General features: G+C 44.5%; 2 protein-coding genes and 1 long non-coding RNA gene across 4 annotated transcripts in view; 2 read left to right on the top strand and 1 right to left on the bottom strand.

Moving 5' to 3' along the window:
- The window catches only part of LOC132455344 (protein NLRC5-like), a 227474-nt gene that overhangs the window by 159944 nt on the left and 43135 nt on the right, over positions 1 to 24395 (top strand). Inside the window, exon 28 of one of the 2 annotated variants that reach the window (XM_060049156.1) lies at positions 431 to 1003. The exons of the other annotated variant lie outside the window; for it this stretch is intronic. Coding sequence (XP_059905139.1) covers positions 431 to 978 — 548 coding nt within the window. The 3' untranslated portion in view covers positions 979 to 1003. Of the gene's footprint in view, positions 1 to 430; positions 1004 to 24395 lie in introns of those variants that run through there. 2 annotated transcript variants of the gene reach the window in all.
- LOC132455346 (NACHT, LRR and PYD domains-containing protein 5-like) overlaps positions 1 to 24395 on the top strand; it is a 132662-nt gene that overhangs the window by 46585 nt on the left and 61682 nt on the right. The window contains exons 7-10 of the mRNA XM_060049158.1: positions 12312 to 12428; positions 13282 to 13392; positions 18519 to 18635; positions 19542 to 19655. Of these exons, the coding sequence (XP_059905141.1) occupies positions 12312 to 12428; positions 13282 to 13392; positions 18519 to 18635; positions 19542 to 19655 (459 nt within the window). The remainder of the gene's footprint in view (positions 1 to 12311; positions 12429 to 13281; positions 13393 to 18518; positions 18636 to 19541; positions 19656 to 24395) is intronic.
- The window catches only part of LOC132455451 (uncharacterized), a 31247-nt gene continuing 11652 nt past the window's right edge, over positions 4801 to 24395 (bottom strand). Inside the window, exon 2 of the long non-coding RNA XR_009525250.1 lies at positions 4801 to 5136. This is a non-coding gene — a long non-coding RNA (uncharacterized LOC132455451). The remainder of the gene's footprint in view (positions 5137 to 24395) is intronic.

The raw sequence follows: 24395 nt of genomic DNA on the forward strand, positions 1-24395 counted from the left end.
TGAGAGGGAGGGGGATGAGGGGGGTTGGTGAGGGAGGGGGCTGAGGGGGGGATGAGAGGGAGGGGGATGAGGGGGGTTGGTGAGGGGGAGGGGGCTGAGGGGGGTTGGTGAGGGGGAGGGGGCTGATGGGGAGGGGGCTGAAGAAGAAGAGAGAGCGATCACAAAAAGAAAGAGAATAAAAAGAAGAAGAGCAGCCTGGATCCAAGGAGAGATGTTTGTTGTTGATGTTTTCATAATATTGTTGTTGATGTATTCATAACGTTATTGTTGAGGTGTGTGTATCTATGTATGTGTACATATGTATATGTATGTATGTGTTCATATCTATGTATATGTACACAGAGCGCAGGAGAACAGTACTAGTGATGATGATGATGATGATGATGATGAAGAGCGGTTCAGCAGCTCATCATGTCTGGTTCTCCCTCAGATGCCTGTGACCTCACACTGGACCCCAACACGGCCCACAGACGACTCTCTCTGTCTGAGGACAACAGGAAGGTGACGGTGGTTGGAAGGGTCCAGTCGTATCCGGATCACCCAGACAGATTTGACTCCCGGCCCCAGGTGTTGGGTAGAGAGGCTCTGACTGGCCGCTGTTACTGGGAGGTAGAGAGGGAAGGACGGGTTTGGATAGGAGCGACATACAGAGGAATCACAAGGAGAGGACGGGGTGGTGACAGCAGGCTTGGACAGAACAACAAGTCCTGGGTTCTTCTTTGTCGTGATGATCATTACTCTGCCCGGTACAACGGTACAGAGACACTCCTCCCTCTCCTCCCCGCTGGCTCCACCAGAGTAGGAGTGTATCTGGACCGGCCTGCTGGCTCTCTGTCCTTCTACAGAGTGTCCCCAGGTGGAGGAGGGTCCTCAGACACACTGACACACCTCCACACCTTCTGGTCCTCCTTCACCCAGGAGGACCTCCTCCCGGGGGTGGGGGTCGGGGGAGGGGGGGCGTCTCTGTGTCAGTTATAGACACACACAGGACCTCCTCCCTGGGCTCTGGGGGGGGGGGGGGCTCAGCTGTGCGTCTCTGTAGCGCCTCCTCCGCGTCTCTGTGTTGGTTATAGACACACACAGGACCGACACATAGAGGAGCACCTCCCTGGGTTCCTGTGTGTGTGTGTGTGTGTGTGTGTGTGTGTGTGTGTGTGTGTGTGTGTGTGTGTGTGTGTGTGTGTGTGTGTGTGTGTGTGTGTGTGTGTGTGTGTGTGTGTGTGTGTGTGTGCGTGCGCAGGCGTTATTCGATTGCCTGGTTACTAATATTCATACTGTTTCAATAATACATTTGATGGTATTTCCCATCTTTGCTGAGCAAGAGTTTTGTTCTAAAGTTCAGTGATAGAAACAAATAAAAGCCCGGGCTGTGGAAGTGTTCCGGTACCCCTGTCATGCACCTCCCCGATGTCAAGTGGACCGGGTGGAATTCACTGCGGGTCTCTCTTCTTATATCCATCTCACCAAAGATATTTTATTACTGTCCTTCTCAACGCTCTCTGATCTCACTAAAAGGCTGGCAGCACAAGACAGCAATAACGACGAGATGCGCTGTGCGTAGAGAAGAAAGAATACCGACGTTGAATTTGCAACTTGTTGCAACAAATTATTCTAAATCTGCCCATATATGGACACGTCAGAATGTTGTTGTTTCCACTGGCTACAATGTTTCATCTGTGGCTGCTGGTAACCAACCACAAAGAAGTATACTCTACGGGGCTATTTTCATCATTATTATTATTATTATTTTAAGTTTTTTAGACGGCACAGCGATCCGGGGCTATTCCCAAAAGATCCGGGGCTATAGCCTCGAATGCTCGAATGCTGTAGCCTCGGATGGGTTCTTCAATCTGATTGGTAGTCACACTGGAAATTCGTTTTTCCCCCCTTTTCAGGGATAATGTTCCCCGTTTTGATCTCGGACGTCTGGTCACTTTATATCACAGATCTGAATATTATATTACTGTAAACTCTATACCAAGCCGAAACATGTGTCCTGTATCCTAGCTACATGTATGACCGGTGAAAGAAAGAAACCGTGTGAACATCAGGTTGGTATTCAGTGAGGTGGGATTAACTGAATGCGCTGACAGTTCATTACTGCCAAACAGATGACACTGAGTGGAGCGGTCCACCCACCTCCACACCTTCTGGTCCTCCTTCACCCAGGAGGACCCCCTCCCTGGGGTCTGGTTAGGGGGGGTTAGGGGGGGCGGCTCATTGGGGGACGCAGCGTCTAAGTTAGTGTTAGGAGGGTGGGGGCCCTCAGCGTCTCTGTTTGTTATAAGTTACTGTACGTCAACACCAGAAGCGAATTGAGCGACCAAATCGCCGGAAGTCATTCACTTTCTATGGGCAAGAGCGACCAAAGCGACCAAAGCGACCAACGCTACCAGCGGCCAAAGTTGAGCGACCAGAGCGTCAAAAAAAAGTTGAAAACGTTTTAACTTTATGCAAATGACTATGACGCGCTTCAGCGGCCAAACACTGACAGCCAATCGGAATGTAGACGCTCTTCGCTTGCGTGGATCCCAGGGAACACCGGCAGGCACTTTGGTTCCTACCTACCTTTATTCACTCACTGAACAAAATGTCGGCTGAAGTATTAATCGCGGCTGTAACTGGGCACCCGGTGTTGTACGACCCAACCCTTTTTCAGTTCAGAGATCGAAACGCCATAGGGGTTTGGATATCAAGTGATGATAAGCGGGAGTATTTATACATCTAGAACGTTCGTATTTAAGCGGGAATCATTTTCATTTGCTTTCCATGCCACCAATCCAACCAACCAATCGCGTGTTGCATGCTTTAAACAAAACCCAAAAAGTTTTTGAAATCGTCACATAAACAAACTAATCGACAAGACGAGGGATAAATGACAATATATCTCTTGTCTTTTATCCCTCTATTCCCCACTATTCACGGAGCCTGAGGTGAATAATTCTTAATTAAATAGTCTAGATAGATATATAGCCTAGTCAAGTTTTTATTAATACCAAACGACACAAATCGTCGGGAATCCATTTAGGTGGTTCGGCCCACACAGGACAGTAGCCTACAAGACCACACAGAACAAGTCTGACTGGACATACACACAATACATCACATTAAAACTAGACACACGTTGATAGATAGATAGATATGTTCCATTATTTGCTTTGCGGAGCCAACCAGTCCTGTGCACGTATGCAAATTAGCCATGTGCGCCAATGTCTATTTGTTTTGAGTGCGACGAATGATGCTGCTTTCACACCAAAAAGAACCAAGAGCCAGTTCCGGGCTGGTGCTAGGGCCAGTTCCAAACAGGTTCCAGCCTTATCCCACTTAAGAACCAGTTGGTTTCACACCGGCCAGAGCCAGCCATGGAGCCGGCGTGAGCAACGTCATGACGTCACTGCAAACGTCTCCGCTAGTGAGCTTGGACAGAAGCATACGGCCGACATCTTTCTTTATTCTGGGTGGAAATAGTAACATAGTTACGCCATTAAATGTGTTTATGGAAACATTTTTAGCGAGAAATGTGCATTTTACTTTCATAATGTTCGCTCGGTGAATGTGAAGGATGTTTGGTTTGATAGTTATGACGAAGAGGGAACGCTCCGTTCACTTGCATGGACATGGACTCATCTAGCTGCATTGGCGCGTTGACGCGTTGAAGGTTGAACCACCACACAATGATCAAGCGTCAGGTCAGTTTCAAACACAACAACAACAATTTCGTCTTCGATTCAATCCGTGTATTGTTCGTTCTTTGAATATTCCAATTTAAAACAAAATCAGAAAAAACAAAAAAGAACCATACACGGATTCACGTCCATTGTTTACTTCGGTGTTTAAAAAATGCCGGTCTTCGTTGGTCTTCGTGTTTATGAAGGTACGGATAACTCCGCCCCCTGCCCCCGGCGTAAAAGCGGTTCTCGTTCTAGCCCAGCTCTAAAGTGGGGCCAGAGTTGAACCGGTTTTAGGGGCCGGAGCCGGTTCTTTGGCGGTGTGAAACCAAAACACTGGCCCTAGCTCCGAACTGGCCCGGAACCGGCCCAGATTTTGCGGCGGTGTGAAAGGGGCATGAGTGCAGATGGAGATCAGTGAAACATATTTTAACTAGCCTACTACAGCACGCAGGTTTTTTTGTTCTCGGTTGTAATTAGCCTACATTTTAGGAGTTTTTTTATATTGGGGGGAATCACTGTTGTCGAAGCACTTTATCCAACAAGCAAAACCGTCTCGGCAATATGGCCAAAGTGTATGGGAGTTCACTCTTTGATATGGCTGTCTGTACTAAAAGCAGATGGCTCCTTTAAATGCGTCTGCATAATTGAATTGTACGTCATGAGCGACTTGAGCGACCAAAGCGAACAGAAATATTCGCAGCGAAACTTTGTGAGCGACCAAAGCGTCTTTGACGCTTTGGTCGCTCCTGGTGTGGACGTACGGTTATAGTCTCTCGCTCTCTCTCTCTGTCTCTGTCTCTCTCTCTCTCTCTCTCACTCCCACTCAGTATTGGGAAGGATACTTTTAAAATGTATCCAGTTACAGAATACATGCCCAAAAATGTAACATGTAACATATTCTGTTTCATCACTCAATCTGTGTCTGATGACACACGTGAACACAAACATGCATATTGGAACACACACATGCACGGACTACACACACATGTTTGTATAAACAAACACACACACACTGGGTTTTGGTGATTTATATTCATGTACTCAACTATAATCAAAATGCTAAATTTTCTTGAGCTTCTTAAAGTTGATCTTGATTAACCCTGAAAGGAAGAGTCTTTTAAGATCTTCCATCAGGTTAACTTAATAGGTTTTACAAAGATTATATTTCTAATGTCAGATGTATTTTAATTATTCATTGATGGTCAATTTTAACATTTTTATACTACAATATTGTGTCTATTTTCAGACGTTAACAGTTTCATACTGCGGGGCTCTGATATCAGTTTATATTTTGATAAGCCTAACATGATGTAAAGCAGATTTTATATTATATTCATAATGCAAGCGCTCTGGGAAAAGCTATCGATCATGTTATGATGACTTTAAACTGAGTATTGATTCCTTGTATTCTGTGGGGAACAACACAGCAGCAGAACATGTTTAGTTATTAAAGATATGTGCCCACCTGTTTATGATTAGTAATGTCTGCTGCTTCTATTGATTGAATTCTTGTGTTTATTGTGTTCATGTAAGGGACTGTTCTTCTATTGTTTGAGTCCTTGGGTTTGTTGTGTTCATGTAAGGGACTGTTCTTCTATTGTTTGAGTCCTTGTGTTTATTGTGTTCATGTAAGGGACTGTTCTTCTATTGTTTGAGTCCTTGTGTTTATTGTGTTCATGTAAGGGACTGTTCTTCTATTGTTTGAGTCCTTGTGTTTATTGTGTTCATGTAAGGGACTGTTCTTCTATTGTTTGAGTCCTTGTGTTTATTGTGTTCATGTAAGGGACTGTTCTTCTATTGTTTGAGTCCTTGTGTTTATTGTGTTCATGTAAGGGACTGTTCTTCTATTGTTTGAGTCCTTGTGTTTATTGTGTTCATTTAAGGGACTGTTTTTCTGTTGTCCTGGTTAATAAAGCATAACGGTGATAAACAACTCAGTGGATCCTCTGAACGTTCTCTTGTGTTCAGCAGAGGATCAGTTTACACTTTAAGGTCGGGGGTTCACTGAATAAAAAGCACAACAGAGTCTTTGTCTACACATCATTAATAACCAGGATACCAGCAAGTGCATTTCCACCTCAGACTCATACGCCCGATGAGGGACGGAGCATGGAGAGAGTTCTAGAAGCGAGCCGACAGGAAACAGCCCAGCTACTGGCGTCTCTCCAGAGACGAGCCTTGCAGGCTGGTTGATGCACCACCTCCCCGTCTAACAGGACCCTGAGCCTCCATGTTGAAACACACAGAGGTGTGTGTTTGAGGCGCTGAGCTGCAGAGGAGGAACCTCTCCTTCTCTGGGTGCGTGGGAGGGGGCAGTAGGATGGACGCGTCTGATAAATGAGTCGATAGTAAGATGTGAGGCCGTTTATCAAAGCCACGCTTCAGTCCTGTTATTGCGTGGGGAGCCACTAGGGGGCGGTGAATCCACCTCGGTGGGGTTCACCTTCTGACCAACAGGACCAGGGGGAAGGAGACTGTGTGTGTGAAGTGGCAACCTATTTGCACCTCTTGCAGGACGTCTCAGTCCTCGTGTTTTCCGAAAGGCAATAAGCGCCAAAGAAGTAATCCAAGAAGGAAGCGAGGCAGATGGAAAAGGAAGAATGCAGCGATTTATTCTCAGAACATAGTGAACAAACATTGAACAAATAATAAACGTTTCCAAGTAGAATCCTGGGTCACCTGACAGTAATACAGAGGAAGAAATCACTTTTTTATGCTTAAATGACGGTTATCTACGGTCAGAAAGCCGTTGCTCCCGTCATGCTCTGAGAACTCAATTAACTCAGCAGAAATGGCTGAGCCAGGCGCCCACATGGTTAATTTACTGCAGTTTACTACAATAAGCTATGCTTTACGGCAGTATACATTTGTGGTAGAAGGAAAAAATATGAGCGCAATAAAACCTGCTCTATTGAATAGACATAAATAAGATGTATCAAAATATCAGATAATTATTAATTAATAAGCTTAATTATTATGAATAAAAGCAAAATCGAAGTTAACAAATTGGGCACAAAGTGTGAACATATACCTCATCGTCTCCATTGCTCTAAAGTGTGTGTGGTGGAGGTGTTTGGAATGGTTGAAGAGCCTTTGGTGCTCAACACACACACACACACACACTCACACACACACACACACACACACACACACACACACACACACACACACACACACACACACACACACACACACACACACACACACACACCAACAAGCGAGCAGAAGACCAAACGCAACTAAATGAAGAGCAGACTGTACAGCTATAATGAAAGGTTCCTTCAAGGTGGGTTTGTTAAAGCGTGTTCATCCCTTCACCACCGAGTGTTGGAGAATCCGTTGTGACATCAGCTCCATGGACTAGAATGGCCTTTTAAGACGGGGACCGGGATTCAGAAGGAGGAACTCCAGGGGGAGATGAGAGGACTCCTCGTCTCAACGACCAGAACACGACTTCAGTCTGTCACCAGAGAACCACGGAGCACACCCCAACGTTCCCCTCCAGGCATGGTGACGCCTCAGCCACAGCCCCTCCACCCCCTCAGCTGGAGGGGCACAGCTCCAGGTCATAAAGGGTCTTCGTCGGGGACAGTCCAAGATGGTTCTGATCTGAGGGAGCCATCTCCCAGGTCCAGCTGGCCCCGCCCATCACTGTTCAGCCTGAGAGAGGCTTCCATCTCGGGGGTTGGAGTGAACACCGTCCACAGAGAGCTTCACCTGGTCCAGCAGAGTCCTGGTCAGCCTGTTGCTGATGGAGGGTCCTGCTCCTCAAGAGCCTCCACCCTCCACTGGGGGGTCTCCTGAACCCATGACCTCGTCCTCACCTCCTCCCCAGAGTCCTCAGGCTAAAGCGGCGCGCTCTGTGAAGGCTTCTCCTTCAGGAGACCACTGGACTACAAAGACATGACCTCAGAGACGTTGAATCACCCGGGGACCCCTTCTGGAGACCCCCTGCATAACCCCTCCCCAGTGTGGGGCGCCACTGAAGAACTTTGTTCATCACTGACCTCTCTGGAGGCCCTGAAGGTTGTGCTCTGTCCTGGGTGTCCTGGAGGAGAGCTGGGCGTGGCCGGTGGGATGCTGTTGGCATGAGGACGTGACCTGGCACGAGAGTTCTGCCTTGGATGGCTCTGTGGCATGTGGGTTTGACACGAGATGGAAGGGGTACACATGTGAGCCTGGCTAGGGTTCCACCTGGTGTGTGTGTGTGTGTGTGTGTGTGTGTGTGTGTGTGTGGGGTGGGGGGGTCCACCTGGCATGGGTTTCTACATGTGTGTGTGTGGGGGGGTCCAACTGAGAAGTCACACCTCACACGGCAGTTGTCAAGGATCAAATCAAATAATGTTTACTTAAAGGACAGAGTTTCCTGTGTTCTCATCAAGGAGAAGAACGCATGAGGGGATCTCTGCTCCCTCGTGCCCGGGATACCCCCGGCACAAAGGTCAACGTTGGCTAACGCTAGGAACAAGTAGAGCGGCTAGATGATGCAAGGAGACGGAGCTTACACGATGAAGGGGGAACAACATGATAGATGTTTCCATCCTACATCATGTGTGGAGCAGAGCTGATCTCAGCCTTTCTGTCACCTGTGCCACGGTATAAGAAGTCCTCGCAGTAGGCAGTGTGTCGGACTTCAGCTGGCGCAGCTCTTGGGGCGGCGCGGGTTGGTCTCCCCTTCAGGGGACTGCACCTTGGGGAGCTCTCTGGAGGAACGCAGGCTGACTTCCATCCATTGGATCATTGTGTGTTATGTTTTATTGTTTGTTGTGTTATTGTTTGTATGTTATTGTACCGTTATTACCCAAATCTAGGACCATAATTGTTATAAGTTAGAATAGAAAATAAAATAAAAAATAAAGAATAAAGATTCTGAAACCCTAAGCCCTCTGAATACTGAGTGACATCACGTTACCATGGTTGTAAACTGTGCTGGTTTGATGAGACTCAAGGTGTGTGTTGTTGAACACCTGCCTGTAAAGGGTGCAGCAAGAATCCAACCCAACCAGATAATCACGGAAGAGAAGTGAAGGAATAAAATAACCCTGCTATTATAGAAACATAACCATAGTAAATGATGACACTACATAGACTAGACTGTTCACTGTCTGTTTTCTCCTCAAAACCATTTATAACCTTTAATGCTATAACATTAACAGCTGCAGTCGGGTAGAAATGTTTAAAGGATCAATGTTAATGATAATAATCCATAGACTATATTTTTTGTAGTTTCTGCCTTTGAATAATGAATGACGTGTAACAATGTTGGTTTCCTGATTTCAATAAAAAAGTACACTTGACAGACTTCCAGCTCTGTCTGGAGACATGAAGTCACAGTGACATGACAAGGAGTTAAAACACATCAAAACACCCTCACCCACATGGAGGCCGATGTCTACATGAATAGGAGCCATGGAGGGTCTTCTATTAATTTGTGGTGTTGACGTCACACTCAAGGGACCATAGCAATCTGTTTTTGGTTAAAAAAAAACTATTCCTGCACAAACGGTAGCAGGTGACCCTCACACAATCATGAGAGTATCTCATCCAGATAGAATAACGTGTGTGTGTGTGTGTGTGTGTGTGTGTGTGTGTGTGTGTGTGTGTGTGTGTGTGTGTGTGTGTGTGTGTGTGTGTGTGTGTGTGTGTGTGTGTGTGTGTGTGTGTGTGTGTGTGTGCGCACCTTGCCTTGGCCATTCCATACCTGTCAGTAAAGGGTGTAAGTCACACCCAGTAAAGGGTGTGAGGAAGGAAAAACACAAGATGAATCCAACCCAACGAGATGACTCATTTAAGAGGAATGAATGAAGGAAATAGTAAACTAAATACCTAGTCTGTTATAGAATCACACGCCAGTACAACATGCTAACCCTTACTGAGTACTCTGTACTCTGAGTGTCTTGTACTGAAAAGAAAAATCATCCATCTATTGTATAGATTCTACTGATTCATACGTTCACACTGATGCAGATCTAGTGTTCATATGAACAACGTGATGATGTCTTTAAAGGATGAAAGAGGCCTTTTCTACTTGATGTGCTTCTATTCATGACGTTATCAGTCTCTTTATTTTTTTTAACATGGTACCTATGTTCTGTTGGTTCTGCTGTACAGAAGCAGCTGACTCAGTGACTGAGTGTCTCTACATGCTGGTTGAACCATTAAGGCTCTCTTGGTTTTTCTCTGAGCCTCTACGCATCACAGCTCTCTGTCCATCGTTCATATTTTAATAAAGTTATTATTCTTGGATCAGCCGCCTTAGCATGTTAGTCTGGGAGGAGTTTGAACTGGGAGGGGGAACCGGTCCAACTGGTTGGTTCATCATTTCCTTGTTATGAGTCAGACAGTTTGCTGTGGCTCACTTCATCACAGCAGGAAGACGACTAAGGTACTGTAGTCCACTCTGATCCGTGATGGATCATAAATATGAATAACTTTGAATCTTATTAATAGGGTGATGGTTAAAAATGTTAGTAAATGTATGGATGCATTGCTATTCGTCAAAATTGCTATTGAATAATTTTGAAGATTCCTGCTCTGTAGAATGCTACGTGTTAAGACTGTGGGCATTGGGGATCAAAACCCAGAAGCTTCCAGCCAGGAGTCGAGTGTCAGGTTGACGTTAATAATGATAATTTCAATGTAAAGTCAAGGTTCAGGTTGAGGTTATATATGTTTCCTCTGATTTAGGATTTGCTCTAAATCACAAAGTGTCCTGTGGCCAGTTGTTATATTTGTAGTGCGGTATTATGATTACATTATTTGTACAGGAAGACGGCCATCTTTGTTAGTGAAGGTGTCTAAACGTCATCTTGTACTGGGTCTTGATCTCTGTGGGCCTGCATCAATCTGCAGTAGTGTAGGCCTACTCTATATCTGAGAGCATCACCCGTATGAGAGGGTCATGACCTTCAAGGTGAATTAACACTGCCACCACCGCCTCAACACACAACTGGTTCGTGTTCTTCAGCTCAGCCAATCCCACTGACATCCTCTCACCAGCAGGTGGTGCTGCGGTGCAGCTTTTCGAGGGTTTCAAAACGGACCCTGTGTCAAATAATTTGGTTTAGAAGTACTGGTGCTTAGCTTTGCCACATCATTTGGTTTACTACTCTCAAGACGTGTAAATGATTCATGTAGGCCTACTCTTATAGCAAATATTACACTTTACTACAGCTGGAGTTGAATGAATCCCAGACTGCAGCAGAGTAGACCGTTTGTGACTTTTAAAGGGTAGGATGTTAAACGTGGCAAAGGCGAAGATTTGTGTGTGTGTGTGTGTGTGTGTGTGTGTGTGTGTGTGTGTGTGTGTGTGTGTGTGTGTGTGTGTGTGTGTGTGTGTGTGTGTGTGTGTGTGTGTGTGCGTGTACTCTGAGTACTCTGAGTACTCTGTACTCTGAGTACTCTCTCCACTCTGAGTCCTCTGTCCACTCTGAGGACTCTGCACTCTGAGTTGACAGAGCTCAGAGCTCTCTGTCCATGCTTCATATTTTAATAAGCTGATTATTATTCATCACTGCGTGAGGTCATGGATCAGCCGCCTATAAGAGGTTAGTCTGGGAGGAGTATGAACTGAGAGGGGAACTGGTCCAACAGGAAGTAAACTAAGAGACTGTAGCCCCCTCTTATCCGTGATAGATCATAAATATGAATAACGTTGTATCTTATCAGTAGGTTGATCTTTTTTAAGATTCCTGCTCTACAGGATGCTACGTATTAGACTGTGGGCATTGGGGATCGAACCCGGAACCTTCCAGCCTGGAGTTAAGCGTCAGGTTGACGTTAATAATGACTTTTTTTTCTTGTGTATTCATGTGTCCTGTGGTGACTTTAAAGGTACTTGGGACAGAATGTACAGTTGTTATATTTGTAGTGCGGTATTATGATCATATTATTTAGACAGCAAGACGGCCATCTTCGTTAGTGAAGGTGTTTAGACGTCATCTTGTACTGGATCTTGTTCTCTGCAAGCCTGCATCACAGATCTGGTTGTGATGTCATACCACATGAGGAAGTCCATATATGGTCCTGCCTTCAGAGGGGTTTAACCAGCACAGGGAGCAGTTGGTATGATATCCGCACGGTGAACTTGATCTTATCAGACACTTTTGAAGCCCTTTGAGACCTTGTGTGTGGAATGATGAATAGTTATTAAAGAGTGTATTAGACACTTCTGGGCAGCATCTACACATCGTTCCCCTCGTTGAGAATGAGAGGGTCTATGAATCTGCGTCTAGGAAAGACCACGCTGCCTCTCGTCCAAAGAGACAGAGACAACAGCCCCCTGGGACCGGAAATACACAGCTCATATAAGGGCAGAGAATAAACACTGAGTGGCCGTAGAAACCTTATGTAGTTGTGTTTGTGTCCAGGTCTCCAGTCTACTATGGATGAGGAGAGAGAGGAGGGGGGTCCTACCTCTAAGACCACTCTGTCTGTGGAACATGGCCGCCGGAGCAAAGCTAAGAGGTAAGAAGAGGATCTCTCTGTCTGTGACTGTTGTCCATCTCAGAGCTCAGCAGTGATGACTCCATCATTAGTCTGAGTAATTAGTCTGTGTGTGTGTGTGTGTGTGTGTGTGTGTGTGTGTGTGTGTGTGTGTGTGTGTGTGTGTGTGTGTGTGTGTGTGTGTGTGTGTTGAAGCCCAGAGCAGCAGCAGAGAGCAGACTCCCCTGGACCCAGCTGTGTCTCCATGAAGAGTGACCACTCTATGGTTCTACCTGTTAGGTTTAAAGACGGAAATCAACCTATTGAGAAGAGGTGAGGACTTAGAGTGACCGTTCAGAGACATGGAGGGGGGCATCTTCAGCGAGGAGGATCGGGGGGGGCGGAGGGGGGGGATGTTATGGTGGTAAAAGGCTGTGATTGGCCGCGTCACACTGTAAGCAAGAGCTGCCAAATAGTTTTGCACAAAGGTGACTCCGATCAGATGGATTTCTGGATTTCATCCAGAACAGCGGGAAAAGCACAAATCATATGCAGTCCGGTCCGTTCAATGATCTGATCTGGTTTGGGCCACTTTCATATGCGGTCCTAAATCAGATACAAGAGGGATCTCTCTCAATGCGACCTCAGGTTGAACAGTCGTATTGTTATTAAGGTGACTTTGACGTGATTCGTCTTATAGGCCACATATAAAATGCAACGTGAACAGCCAAACCAGAGCAATAAATCTGAACTGAGCATTAAGGCTTCCCTGATATGAACACGGTTCTGTCTTTGTTCTCTAGTGTGTTTTGTCTGCATGACTTCCGTTCTGTGGTCAAGATAGACAATAAAACAGGGTCTAACATTTGGTCATTGTCGGTTCTTAATATGAGAGATGGAAAGGATAACATGTTTAAATAAGACTGACTTTGACAAAGCAGCAGTTTGATACATCAGTGTTGATCAAACAGATTTATAATTCTGTAACTGTAGTTTCAAGAATGAGGTTACTCAGAAACAGTAATAACATCTCCGTAACAAGTTCTAAGATCTTATCAAGATAATTAAGGACTTGGAAGCTTGAAACAAGCTAAATGCTCTCACGTTAAACCTGCCTTGTAAGAAGAATTATCTTGTCAGCATAAAAACTGCAGTCTGAGTAAAAGCTGTGTTTGTTGTGTTGAAGCCCAGAGCAGCAGATGAGAGCAGACTCCCCTGGACCCAGCTGTGTCACCATGAAGAGTGGCCACTCTCAACCTCCTGACCTGAAAGATGGACGCCCCTCCATAGAGGAGAGGTAGGAGTTTCAGACAATGAAAACGGACCGTGTCGTTGTTATCAGACTAAATCGATACTTATGTTTACAAGTCGGGAAAAATGCAATTGATTGTGTGTGTGTGTGTGTGTGTGTGTGTGTGTGTGTGTGTGTGTGTGTGTGTGTGTGTGTGTGTGTGATAATAAGCAAAGACCAAATGTACCGTATTGGTCCGAATATAAGACAGCCTTTTTTCCCCTCGAAATAGGTCCGAAAAAGTCGGGTCGTCTTATATTCGGGGTCTAGTATTCAGAGCGCAGTTTCTCTTCTTCGCCTCTCCCTTTAAATGTCAATACACATTTGCGGCCCCAGGTGGCGCCAAAAATAGGTTCCGGGAAGAAGTAGTCCAGCGTCCTTAACAACCAGACCGTTACCGGTGTTTAAAGACAAGTGGCTCAAAAGTGGGTCAGGTCAATCAACAACAGCGGTGGAGCTATGATGCCCATTTTTAAATAATGGTCGTCAATAAGGCAGAGTCAAGTAACAACTGCCAGGCTCCCAAGAAGTTCGGGGTCACGGAGTGTAACGTAAGAAGATGGCGAGCACCAAAACGTCTCAAAGATGCCAACAGTCAGCGCAAATCCTACCGTGGTCCTCAAAGTGGTCGTTTCAGTGAGGTTGACCGGAGAGTTTTTGAATACGTCAGAGAAAACGCGCTTTGGGAGGAGCTGTCACACTAAATTTGTACCGGCTGCCAAATTTGTACCGGGCGCGTCATCCATACGTAATCCACTCCAAACCTGCCTGGCAACAGATGATCGCTTCGTCCGTTGCCTGGCAACGGACGATCGCGTCGAATGACGTGAACATTCGCGAACCTTCTATCTAGCGATCCGTTATCTGTATTGTGCTATTTCGTCCTTGACCTGCTTTAAACACTCAGTTTACTTGCTAAATTTGATTAAAAAATTAAATACAAAACAAATATAAAGTAAAAACAAGTGTTATCTGTAATGATATCAACATCAGCTATTAGTCACACGGAGCATGCGCAGTTGGATTGGCGCGCTGCATGTGGATGTCTGTTCCGGGTTAAGAATGTGACAAGGCGGGTTAATGTTACCTCATGGATGGGTCATGAATATAAAGCCCTTCTCTTCAAGATACATCGTGTGTTTATTAAGGAACCCACAAAACATTACATTATCTAGAGATCCGTTAACTGTATCATGTTATTTCGTCCTTGGCAACATGAGCGCGAATGTTCTTTTAAACCTGCCCGGCAACGGACGACGCGATCGTCTGTTGACAGGCAGGTTTGGAATGGATTACGTATGGATGACGCGCCCGGTACAAATTTGGCAGCCGGTACAAATTTAGTGTGACAGAGCCGCTGGAAGCGGAGCAGCTGGGGAGCGATGACAGCGAGAGCGAACACAGCGGGGCAGAGGACGCGTGTGAGGGATAGAGAGACATCGGAGGAGAAGTTTGGTGAATTTTAGTTTAGTTTAGTTAAATATGTGGCCTGTATTTTCTCTGTTATTTAAAAATATTCACAATGTTGCTTGATTATTGCTTGATATTCATTTTGAATCATACTGGACATATTTTGCCTTGAAAGTGCTGTGGCCTTTACTGGCATTATTATTATTGTCATTAATATAACAAGTGTTTAATTCACTGTGTTTTTGATATTGTTATTAAGAAAATAAATGAAGTTCTTTGTTCTGCAAATGTGGTCTGCAAATTTTTTTTTCGAAATGTTTGTGTTGAAAAACGGGGGTCGTCTTATAATCAGGGTCGTCTTATATTCGGACCAATACGGTAGGTCGCAACCAACCAGAGGTATGGCTGAATGAGCGACCCGTGGCAGCCAGCCATTGTCACCATGGCTGCTACCACAACCAAAAGCCTATATGTTATCAGTTAACATCTCATTGAATGGAATAAGAGAGAGAGATATGAGACTGGACAAGGTTCACACAAGATAATTTGACGTTTATATAAGACATATCCACAGTTTAAGACAAAACCTTTAACGTTAATAGGTTAGGTCGAAATAGGTTACATACATACTACATACTTTAATATACATATTAATGAACATATCTAGTATATACCAGCCCCGTTTTTCCCATTGTTACTATACGGAATATTATAGCGTTTTTATGTCAAAATAATACTATAATAGAATAACACATAGTATAATATATTAGTTAAAACACCCCGTTTAAAGGGACACTGTGTAATATTTTAAGTCATTTATTACCTCAAATCAACGTATTCATTCATAAATAAGTCCTCATTGGTGTAAAATTAGCTCTGCCAAAAATCTCACTTATCCTCCTGAGCGAAGAATAATTAATATGTAGTAACGTAGGACGGGTAGGCTTCATGGAGGCTTCCATGTTCTTCCGTTCTATAAACTGCCGAGAGGGACAAAAAGCACTACGTGGTACAGGAAATGCAAATGCGTTTTCTCTCTGAGCCAGCGTGAATGATGACTGAAATAATTCACTATCTTGCTCGAGGAGTAATTACTCATACATCATTAGCTTACGCTAATGATTCAATGCAATTTGAAATAACGAACCTCATCATCACTCGAATGACTCGATGAGGTAGTATTGGATGTCATGACACAGCTTCTTGCCACATACTGCCCACCGTAGTTTTTGAACAAGCGAGCACTATTAGTTTGAATGCAATATACAATTGTACCACTAGATGGGAGTCATTTATACACAGTTTCCCTTTAAGACTTTAACGTTCGCAGACTCTAATGCTCATTGGCTCCCATCTAGGCATACCCCAACATCCCCGGTCGCTGCAACAGTAGATCACATTAGGCTGTTACGAGCCCCCATAGACACACTGAACCATCCCCACACACTCATGACTACACACACACACACACACACACACACACACACACACACACACCCATGCACACACACACACACCCACACACACACACCCATGCACACACGCATGACTACACACCAGTGGAGGCTTCTCCAATGAGGAGGAGGAAGATCGTCCTTAACATTGTTGAGAATAAAAGAGGTAGATTGACTACTGATGAATTAATGCCCTTAAATAGGACTACTTTAATGCCTTTGTATTTATGTTATGTTCGTTTCCCTCGGTAAAGGGACATTAGCACCCCCTATCTCCTATTGATAATTACTTCAGGGAGGACGTTCCTCCCTCAGCCTCCGTTGCCTCCCATTCATTTCCCCGAAAGTGTTGGCGGCCGGTGAATAACATGGGGCTCAACGGGAGGGAGGAGGAGAGTCCTCCTCTGAGTGGGTGGGACTAGCTAAGGGATCCGTAGCCCGCGGCCGGGCGGAGGCCGCGAGGAGGGTTGACTTGATCTATAAATGAAGTCCCTAGATCATAATTGGCCTGACACCATGACCAACATTCTGAAACTTTACAATTAGGGCATTTAGCAGACGCTTTTTCCAAAGCGACTTACATCGGTTAATACACACATTGACCCGCCGACGGCAGAGTCAACCATGCAAGGCGACAGTTTGGGTTAACTTGCTCAGGGACACGTCAACACTCAGCTAGGAGGAGCTGGGGATCGAACTAGCAACCTTTCGGTTACAAGACAACTGCTCTACCTCCTGCGCGTCGGGGCCGGACAACGCCCCTTAACAGTGGTATAATGAGCGCATACCACAGCCTGGCGTGATCTATTGCTTAAATAAATATAGTGGGGGTCATTATTAACTACTGTTGTCCATCTCAGAGCTCAGCAGTGATAGATCATGACTCCATCATTACTCTGAGTAGGGCTGGGATAAACGATTATTTTTTAAACGATTAATCTAGCGATTATTTTTTCGATGCATCGATTCATCTAACGATTCATTTTTTCAGTCCGATTCGATTTCGATTTGATTCTCGATTATCTCCCCATTAATTGACTAATAGCAATTTATACATGTTGATTTACATATCTGAATTCCTTAACATTTCAATACATGTTTATTGCCTTTAAATTCCAAAATAAAAGTGCAAAGTAATGCATTCTTAGAATTCTACGGTGCTCAGTCATCTGCAGCTGCTACCGGGTGACGCCTCTTCAGGTGCTGGTGAATTGCCGTGGTGCTAGAATGGAAAGTCATCTCCATTTTGCAAAGACGACATATCACGGAATCGTTTCATTTCACATTAAAGAATTCCCATACTTTAGAGGAACGAGTGCGTGGCGCCTTGCACTTATGAAAGTCTGAGGAGCCACTCGCGTTGCTACTACGCTCCGGCGCCGCCCATCTTTTTTTTTTTTTTTTTTTAAATCGACGCGCAATTTTCGCGTCGACGTAATTTATGCGTCGACGTCGTCGATTACGTCGACGCGTCGTCCCAGCCCTAACTCTGAGTAACAGCTGTGTGTGTGTGTGTGTGTGTGTGTGTGTGTGTGTGTGTGTGTGTGTGTGTGTGTGTGTGTGTTGAAGCCCAGAGCAGCAGGAGAGAGCAGACTCCCCTGGACCCAGCTGTGTCTCCATGAAAAGTGACCACTCTATGGATATCCCTGTTACCTTTAATGATGGACGCCCCTCCAGAGAGGAGAGGTAGGAGTTTCAAACAGACGATGAAAACAGACCGGTTTGTTGTTATCAGACTCTACTGATACTGATGTTTACAGGTCAGGAGGAAACAATAGATTGTGTGTGTGTCCGTGTGCGTGCATGTGTGTGTGTGTGTGCATGTGTGTGTGTGTGTGTGTGTGTGCATGTGTGTTGTGTTGAAGCCCAGAGCAGCAGGAGAGAGCAGACTCCCCTGGACCCAGCGATCAAATTAATGAAATTAATATGAAGACGACTTGTAGCAGACTTTACAGGTTTAATGTTTGAAGGTTCAAAGGTTCAAAGGTTCAAAGGTTCAATTTAACTTTGGAGGTGAAGTGATTTGTTGAAACCAATTATCCATGTAGAATAACACAGGTCTGTGTAGAAATGTAGAAACTGACTGCTCTATTTTCTGTGTTAGCTAAACGCATTGTGAATAATCACCATATGCACAGTGCGAAGGGTACTTCAGTGTTTTTATGTCAACATATAAGTGCTTAAATGTCATAATAACTTTTTCTGTTCCCCCCCTTGTGTGTGTGTGTATGTGTGTGTGTGCGCGTGTGCGTGTGTGTTGTGTTGAAGCCCAGAGCAGCAGGAGAGAGCAGACTCCCCTGGACCCAGCTGTGTCTCCATGAAGAGTGACCGGTCTATGCATAAACCTCCTGAGCTTAAAGATGGACGCCCCTCCAGAGAGGAGAGGTAGGAGTTTCAAACAGACGATGAAAACAGACCGGTTTGTTGTTATAAGACTCTACTGATACTGATGTTTACAGGTCTGTGTGTGTGTGTGTGTGTGTGTGTGTGTGTGTGTGTGTGTGTGTGTGTGTGTGTGTGTGTGTGTGTGTGTGTGTGTGTGTGTGTGTGTGTGTGTGTGTGTGTGTGTGTGTGTGTTGTGTTGAAGCCCAGAGCAGCAGGAGAGAGCAGACTCCCCTGGACCCAGCTGTGTCTCCATGAAGAGTGACCACTCAATGGCTGATACTGATGTTTACAGGTCAGGAGGAAACAATAGATTGTGTGTGTGTGTGCGTTTGCATGTGCGTGCGTGTACGTGCATGTATGTGTGTGTGTGCATTTGTGTGTGTGTGCATTTGTGTGTGTGTGTGTGTGTGTGTGTTGAAGCCCAGAGCAGCAGGAGAGAGCAGACTCCCCTCGACCCAGCGATCAAATTAATGAAATTAAGATTAAGACGACTTGTAGCAGACTTTACAGGTTTAATGTTTAAAGGTTCAATGTCTTTCAAACGGCCCCATTTATTGAATCTGTTTGAATTTAACTTTGGAGGTGAAGTGATTTGTTGAAACCAATTATCCATGAAGAGTCTGTGTAGAAATGTAGAAACGGACTGTTCTATTTTCTATGTTAGCTAAACACATTGGGAATCAACACTATGCACAGTACGAAGGGTACTTGTGTGTTTTTATATCAACATGTAACTGCTTAAGTGCCATAATAACTTTTTTTGCCACCCCCTTAAATGTCCATTTCAATAAGCTGAGAAAGATTATTGAAATCAAAAGTCATGAGAAAGTATTTGAGTAGCCCAGCAATAAATGATCAAATGAAACGACATCCACAAATCCTAACTTGATGGTTCTTTTTTTTCAGAAGGAGGCAGGAGAGAGCAGACTCCCCTGGACACAGCTGTGTCTCCATGAAGAGTGACTGGTCTATGGATATCCCTGTTACCTTTAAAGATGGACGCCCCTCCAGAGAGGAGAGGTAGGAGTTTCAAACAGACGATGAAAACAGACCGGTTGGTTGTTATCAGACTACTGATACTGATGTTTACAGGTCAGGAGGATTGCGTGTGTGTGTGTGTGTGTGTGTGTGTGTGTGTGCGCGTGTGCGCGTGCGCGTGCGTGTGCGCGTGCGTGCGTGCGTTGAAGCCCAGAGCAGCAGGAGAGAGCAGACTCCCCTGGACCCAGCGATCAAATTAATGAAATTAATATGAAGACGACTTGTAGCAGACTTTACAGGTTTAATGTTTAAAGGTTCAATGTATTTCAAACGGCCCATTTATTGAATCTGTTTGAATTTAACTTTGGAGGTGAAGTGATTTGTTGAAAGAAATGATCCATGTAGAATAACCCAGGTCTGTGTAGAAATGTAGAAACTGACTGTTCTATTTTCTATGTCAGCTAAACGCATTGTGAATAAACACTCTATGCACAGTATGAAGGGTACTTCAATGTTTTTATGTCAACAAATAAGTGCTTAAATGACACAATAACTTTTTCTGCCCCCCCCTTAAATTTCCAATCCAATAAACTGAGAAAGATTATTGAAATCAAAAGTCATGAGTTAGTAGTTGAATAGCCCTGCAATAAATGATCAAATGAAACGACATCCACAAATCCTAACTTGATGGTTCTTGTTTTTCTGAAGGAGGCAGCAGAGAGCAGACTCCCCTGGACCCAGCTGTGTCTCCATGAAGAGTGACTGGTCTATGGATATACCTGCTACCTTTAAAGATGGACGCCCCTCCAGAGAGGAGAGGTAGGAGTTTCAAACAGACGATGAAAACAGACCGGTTTGTTATTATCAGACTCTACTGATACTGATGTTTACAGGTCAGGAAAGAACAATAGTGTGTGTGTGTGTGTGTGTGTGTGTGTGTGTGTGTGTGTGTGTGTGTGTGTGTGTGTGTGTGTGTGTGTGTGTGTGTGTGTGTGTGTGTGTGTGTGTTCCATCTCAGAGCTCAGCAGTGATATATCATGACTAGGGATGGGGATCTAAACCCGGTTCTATCAAAGACCCGGTTCCACTGTTTTCAAAACCCGAAAATCTTTACTGTTTGTGCTTATCGATACCACTATCGAGTCCCGTCCTTCATTTATATATTTTTTTGTCCTGTAACGTAATGTTGTGTCCCTTGAGTCGCGTCACGGCATTTAAATCAAATCAATCCAATCACTGCAGCGTGTCCACCAATGTTTTTGAATGGAATTGTAAGCAAACAGGTATTACAAGTAAAACAAGTGAAGTCTGGTAGTTAGCTTTGCTCCCGAGGGGTTGCTGAACGGGCGAAAAGGGCGAACATCATTTATTGTAAAGGGGGGAACACAACCTCAATGGCCTAGCACATTAGCATTGTGCATCAAATAAAGACCAAATGCAGTACCTTCGACTGTCTCCGAGTTGATAAGACTGTCTCCTTCTCCTGTCGCACCACAGACGGGCCTGTCTCAATCATCCACTCAAAGTACCAGCGGTAATCGCACACACAGACGTTGTCGCTATAGTCCCGTCAGTTAAAAATAGTCATCCAATCGTGAAATCTGTGTTGTAATCGGTAGCATACAAGCTAGTTATCTTAAAAAGTAAACAAAGTTTCAGGTGAGCTGCGTGACGATGTGTTGAGGTTGGCTCAGTAAAACGACTGTTATCATGATGCGTTCAAATGCAACATAAAGAAACGGTCAATTGAGTTTTGGGTGAGATACATGAGTAATACTGTATTACTCATGTTTCTGTATTACTAATACAGTTGTATAGTGCTCTAATCATTTTAGTTTATATAACTAAAACTACTGATGTCAATATTTATTAAGAATTACATATTTAATTTAAAATTCAATCAGTTATTTCCTAATATTTTCCTCATGACTTAAAACGCTTTGTATTTCCGCCAATTAATAGAAACGTATCGATAGTGGTATCGATAAAGACTTGGATCGTTAAGGAGTATCGAAAATGGTATCGATATCAATACATTTTAATGATCCCCATCCCTAATCATGACTCCATCATTAGTCTTAGGCCCCGTCCACACGAAGCCGAAACAGGCGAAACCGATCGAAACGGTTTCGATCTATCCGGTTTCAGAGTATCTCCGTAAAGACGGAGTCAAGTGAAACCGGGTAGATCTGTAGAAACGCTGTAGTACACATGCCAGGCCCATAAGGGGCGCTGCTTCTGCTCCAGAAATCTTTGTTGTTATGAGTTCTGAGACTCCGCAGGCTTAACAGTCATTGGCTAGAGGGTCGAGGGATGGGGCGATGACTTCATGGTTTACGGTTTCAGTCGGTTTCAGGCGTCCACACGAATCCAAAATGAAACCGGGTAGATTTGAAACCACCTCCGACGGTGGTTTCAGAAGTTTACGGTTTCGGTCAGTGGAATCGCCGGCTTCGTGTGGACGGAGGGCCGAACCGTACAAGACCTTTGCGGTTTCGCCATGAAATCGGTTTCATGTGGACGGGGCCTTAGTAACAGCTGTGTGTGTGTGTGTTGTGAAGCCCAGAGCAGCAGGAGAGAGCAGACTCCCCTGGACCCAGCTGTGTCTCCATGAAGAGTGACTGGTCTATGGATAAACCTCCTGAGCTTAAAGATGGACGCCCCTCCAGAGAGGAGAGGTAGGAGTTTCAAACAGACGATGAAAACAGACGGGTTTGTTGTTATCAGACTACTGATACTGATGTTTACAGGTCAGGAAAAAACAATAGATTGTGTGTGTGTGTGTGTGTGTGTGTGTGTGTGTGTGTGTGTGTGTGTGTGCGCGTGCGCGTGCGTGTGCGCGTGCGTGTGCGCGTGCGTGCGTGCGTTGAAGCCCAGAGCAGCAGGAGAGAGCAGACTCCCCTGGACCCAGCGATCAAATTAATGAAATTAATATGAAGACGACTTGTAGCAGACTTTACAGGTTTAATGTTTAAAGGTTCAATGTATTTCAAACGGCCCATTTATTGAATCTGTTTGAATTTAACTTTGGAGGTGAAGTGATTTGTTGAAAGAAATGATCCATGTAGAATAACCCAGGTCTGTGTAGAAATGTAGAAACTGACTGTTCTATTTTCTATGTCAGCTAAACGCATTGTGAATAAACACTCTATGCACAGTATGAAGGGTACTTCAATGTTTTTATGTCAACAAATAAGTGCTTAAATGACACAATAACTTTTTCTGCCCCCCCCTTAAATTTCCAATCCAATAAACTGAGAAAGATTATTGAAATCAAAAGTCATGAGTTAGTAGTTGAATAGCCCTGCAATAAATGATCAAATGAAACGACATCCACAAATCCTAACTTGATGGTTCTTGTTTTTCTGAAGGAGGCAGCAGAGAGCAGACTCCCCTGGACCCAGCTGTGTCTCCATGAAGAGTGACTGGTCTATGGATATACCTGCTACCTTTAAAGATGGACGCCCCTCCAGAGAGGAGAGGTAGGAGTTTCAAACAGACGATGAAAACAGACCGGTTTGTTATTATCAGACTCTACTGATACTGATGTTTACAGGTCAGGAAAGAACAATAGTGTGTGTGTGTGTGTGTGTGTGTGTGTGTGTGTGTGTGTGTGTGTGTGTGTGTGTGTGTGTGTGTGTGTGTGTGTGTGTGTGTGTGTGTGTGTGTGTGTGTGTGTGTGTGTTCCATCTCAGAGCTCAGCAGTGATATATCATGACTAGGGATGGGGATCTAAACCCGGTTCTATCAAAGACCCGGTTCCACTGTTTTCAAAACCCGAAAATCTTTACTGTTTGTGCTTATCGATACCACTATCGAGTCCCGTCCTTCATTTATATATTTTTTTGTCCTGTAACGTAATGTTGTGTCCCTTGAGTCGCGTCACGGCATTTAAATCAAATCAATCCAATCACTGCAGCGTGTCCACCAATGTTTTTGAATGGAATTGTAAGCAAACAGGTATTACAAGTAAAACAAGTGAAGTCTGGTAGTTAGCTTTGCTCCCGAGGGGTTGCTGAACGGGCGAAAAGGGCGAACATCATTTATTGTAAAGGGGGGAACACAACCTCAATGGCCTAGCACATTAGCATTGTGCATCAAATAAAGACCAAATGCAGTACCTTCGACTGTCTCCGAGTTGATAAGACTGTCTCCTTCTCCTGTCGCACCACAGACGGGCCTGTCTCAATCATCCACTCAAAGTACCAGCGGTAATCGCACACACAGACGTTGTCGCTATAGTCCCGTCAGTTAAAAATAGTCATCCAATCGTGAAATCTGTGTTGTAATCGGTAGCATACAAGCTAGTTATCTTAAAAAGTAAACAAAGTTTCAGGTGAGCTGCGTGACGATGTGTTGAGGTTGGCTCAGTAAAACGACTGTTATCATGATGCGTTCAAATGCAACATAAAGAAACGGTCAATTGAGTTTTGGGTGAGATACATGAGTAATACTGTATTACTCATGTTTCTGTATTACTAATACAGTTGTATAGTGCTCTAATCATTTTAGTTTATATAACTAAAACTACTGATGTCAATATTTATTAAGAATTACATATTTAATTTAAAATTCAATCAGTTATTTCCTAATATTTTCCTCATGACTTAAAACGCTTTGTATTTCCGCCAATTAATAGAAACGTATCGATAGTGGTATCGATAAAGACTTGGATCGTTAAGGAGTATCGAAAATGGTATCGATATCAATACATTTTAATGATCCCCATCCCTAATCATGACTCCATCATTAGTCTTAGGCCCCGTCCACACGAAGCCGAAA

This window comes from Gadus macrocephalus, chromosome 4 (genome assembly GCF_031168955.1).
Source record: "Gadus macrocephalus chromosome 4, ASM3116895v1".
Classification (NCBI taxonomy): Eukaryota; Metazoa; Chordata; class Actinopteri; order Gadiformes; family Gadidae; genus Gadus; species Gadus macrocephalus.